This window comes from Ipomoea nil, unplaced genomic scaffold (assembly GCF_001879475.1).
Source record: "Ipomoea nil cultivar Tokyo-kokei standard unplaced genomic scaffold, Asagao_1.1 scaffold0656, whole genome shotgun sequence".
Classification (NCBI taxonomy): Eukaryota; Viridiplantae; Streptophyta; class Magnoliopsida; order Solanales; family Convolvulaceae; genus Ipomoea; species Ipomoea nil.
The window spans coordinates 1,037,966-1,041,884 of NW_017617084.1; the positions used below are offsets into that span (position 1 = coordinate 1,037,966).

The 3,919-nt window shown below is 36.9% G+C and overlaps 1 protein-coding gene across 1 annotated transcript; it reads left to right on the forward strand.

Moving 5' to 3' along the window:
- Positions 1-461: 461 nt before the first annotated feature.
- LOC109174713 (zinc finger BED domain-containing protein RICESLEEPER 2-like) lies at positions 462-1,640 on the forward strand. Its single transcript, XM_019323969.1, has one exon. It carries the CDS (start codon positions 462-464, stop codon positions 1,638-1,640), a length of 1,179 nt encoding a protein of 392 aa, XP_019179514.1.
- The last annotated feature ends 2,279 nt before the right edge of the window (positions 1,641-3,919 follow it).

The window sequence follows — 3,919 nt, forward strand, 5'->3', positions numbered from 1 at the left end:
TATATTGTGCAAAAGTGTATTGCTGTGAGACCAAGAAACATGGGACTTCTTCTCTCAGACTTCATGTGGTAAACTGCCTTAAAAATCCTCACTCTAAGGAGACAAGGCAGTCCCTACTTACATTCCAACCTGCACCTTCTTCTGCTGGAACTCAAAGTAGTGAAGGAACTGAAGGGGTGTTGGGTACTTGGGTGTTTGATCAAGACTTGATAAGGAGAGCCTTAGCTGAGATGATTATTTTAGATGAACTTCCTTTTAGGATTGTTGAGGGACAGGGTTTTAGAAAGTTTGTTTTAGTTTGCTGTCCTAGGTTTAAAATCCCTTCAAGATGGACTATCAGTAGGGACATTTTCAAGATATTTTCTGATGAGAGGGTCAACTTGAAGAAGTTTTATAGGACTAGCAGTCAGAGGGTAAGTATCACAATTGATACTTAGACCTCAGTCCAGAGAATAAACTACATGTGCATAACTGCACATTTCATTGATAGTGAGTGGAAGCTGCAAAAGAAGATTATTTCATTTGTTCCTATATATTCCCACAAGGGGGAAAGTATTGCAAAGACTTTAGAGAGTTGTCTTTTGGACTGGGGTCTAAAATCAGTGTTTAGTGTGACAGTAGATAATGCTTCCAGCAATGACACTGCCCTAGGATTCTTGAAGAAGAAGTTGGGCTCTTGGGGTTGTACTGCTGTTAGGTGTAAGTATTTGCACATGAGGTGCATTGCTCACATTCTTAACTTGGTGGTACAAGATGGGTTGAAAGAATGTGACAGTTCTGTTAAGAAAGTCAGGGATGCTGTTAGGTATGTGAGGAGCTCACCTGCTAGGTTGCAGAAGTTTAAATCACTAGCTGATCTAATTGGGGTGGAAGCTAAGAATTCTCTGTGTCTAGATGTCCCTACAAGGTGGAATTCCACATATATGATGCTTAATACTGCATTATTGTTTCAGAAGGTATTTGAAGCCTATGATGATCATGACAGTTCATTTAAATCTGATTTGGGTGGAAGTGTACCTGATTTCTTAGATTGGGAATCCATTCAATCTTTGGTTATGATTCTGAAATCTTTTTATGAAATGACTTTTAGGATTTCTAGATCATTGTATGTGACTTCTAATACCTTTTTCTCTGAGATTTCTGATTTGTCTTGCTTGTTGAAAAATATGGAGGAAGCTACAGAAGATAGTGTTAAACTGATGGGTAAAAATATGAGGGCAAAATTTGATAAGTATTGGGGTGAGCCTGAAAAAATGAAATTTTTGATATTCTATGCAAATATCTTAGACCCCAGGGACAAAATTGAGTATATGCCCATTCAGTTTAACCAGTTATATGGTGAGGACAAGGGTAAAACAATGTTTGATAAGGTTATTGTTGGCCTTAAGGAGTTGTTTGAAGATTATGTTGCATGCTTCCCTGTCCAGTCTGTTGAACAATCTAAAAAATCTTTTCCCTCAATAACAATGTCTGATTCTGTTTCTGTTGGGAGACCTCAATCATTACTGAAATCTCAAATTAAGAAGCAAAAATTGGTGAGTGGGGATTTGTCTAGGAAAAAAACTGAGTTGGAAGTGTATCTCTCTGAGGTTATTGTGGATGAGGATGATTCATTTGACCTTCTAAGATGGTGGAAATAACAATCTGAAAGGTTCCCTGTCTTATCTAAAATGGCAAGGGATATTCTAGCTGTTCCAATATCAACTGTTGCTTCAGAATCAGCATTCAGTACAAGTGGAAGGGTACTTGATGCCTTTAGGAGTTCCCTAACTCCTAGAATTGTTGAGGCATTGGTGTGTGCACAGGATTGGCTAAGGTTAAGCAATCAACCAATCTCAATTGAAGAAAATATTGATGATGTTGAAAGGATTGAGAAAGGTATATACTTCTAACTACCATTTTATATCTGTTTAAATGTTTAATTGTTTAAGTTTTAATTTCCATTTTGTATTTGTACTGCAGAGTTGTGCAGCACATCCAGCACTGGAACTAGAATGCCTACAATTGTTGTATGTTTACAGTTTCCATTAATTTATTTTGAAATCTGAATTTGTGATTACTTATTTGATTTCATGATAAATTTATGCCTCTGTATCAGTGTATCATGTATGTGTATCAATGTCCCTCATGAGGCTGGGAAGTTGGAACTGGAACTGGAAAGTGCTCATGGCTAGGTAACATTTTAAATGTTGCTGCCATTGAGCTCAGGTATCAGTATAAGTACTGACTAAATGCCTAAATGTGACTTCTGACTTCTGACTCACTATACTTATAACTGTATAACTGTTCATTATTGTGCAATGATAATGCTTCCACCATGTTCTCTGAATATATAGAATTGGGTTTGGTATGTTGCCTATGAAGTATGGTGTATGCCATACTCATTGAGTAGTGTTCCCACAATCCTGAATTGATATGGAAAAAAAAAAACTATCTGAGCACTCTTTGAGTCTTTGCTATTTAAATATAATTCATTAGTTGTTCCAGTATAAGTATTATTGTGCTATGATGATGCTTCCACCATGTTCTCTGAATATATAGAATTGGGTTTGGTATGTTGCCTATGAAGTGTGGTGTTTATGCCATACTCATTGAGTAGTGTGCCCCCAATCCTAATTTGATATGGAAAAAAAGCTATCTGAGCACTCTTTTAGTCTTTTACAGTTTGTGTGATTGTGTCAATCCTAACTTGAAACGTTTTGAACTTATTGTGTTTTTATGTGTTCACTTATCAGGAAGAAGAATAGACTAATAGAGACATAGAGTACTCTATATTATATTAATCATATATTCATATATTACTTTTGGAGTTTTGAATTTCTGGCTTTCTTTTGCTCAATGGCTGAAACATGAAAGCCGAATGCTGATGTGCTGATTGGAGACTGATGTTGTTGCATGCTTGCCTGCTTGCCTTGGGAGTTTGGAGAAGATTGTTATATTTTGCTAATTTGCTATGAAGAATTAAAATTCTCATTACAAGTTTTAAATTTGTAACTTGTAAGTTGTAAGCTAATCTGCTGTAAATTTGTATGTTTTGAAGTTTCAGTACTAGCTTCTAAGTTCTAACTTGTAATTTTGTTAATTTGATTATATGTTTACAGTTTTATAAGTTTACTTATGTTATTTTTGCTGTTAAGTAGTTAATAATTACTAGTTAGTGGCTTTTGGTACTTAAGTAGTTCATTAGTTAGGTGTTCCATGAATTGAATATTTGATTTGTACATTCTTATAAAACTGAATTACCAAACGGATATCCGACCGATCCGATCCGATCCCATTCGAAAATAAAAATAACCGAACGGATAAGTCAAAAAAAAAACGGATAGGGTAGTCAAAATTGAAATCCGATATCCGACCAGGGGACTCTTTCCCCCATCCGAACCGTCCGATTCGTCCGACTGCACACCCCTACCCGTAGAGGCCGAGAGGTCGCCGGTGGGAGCCATCACCACCGCTCGCCACCGTCACAGCCGACCAGACAGAGGTCTCCCGCGTCTCCATCGACGCAAAGCACCAAACCGCTGTTGATCGTTACCCAGCACCACAGATTGATGGTGCAGATAAGAAAAAACGAAGGTTCATCGCTCAAGAAACCACCGCATCACCCGAGACGCGCCACCGTCGCCAGGATGCAGACCGGAGGGAAAAAAATAGCGGCAGTTCGACAAAAAAAAGGTATTGATGATTGTTTTTGTTCGAAAAAATATATACACATACAATCGATTGGATCTCCAGAGTTGTATAAAATGTATCCATTTGTTCACTACAAATTGCATGCCGAAAAAGAATCAGGTCTGTATTTTTTTCAAAAAAATTGTGTATGCCCGAAATATATCATTTCTTTCAAATTCGAAAAAACAATATGAATTTGTTGCATACTGGGAAAAAATATGCATATACATGAATTTTGTTTGTTTTA

Bases quoted from the DNA above. Each gene is read 5' to 3' on its own strand.
- LOC109174713 (XM_019323969.1), top strand. From the start codon at position 462: ATGTGCATAACTGCACATTTCATTGATAGTGAGTGGAAGCTGCAAAAG.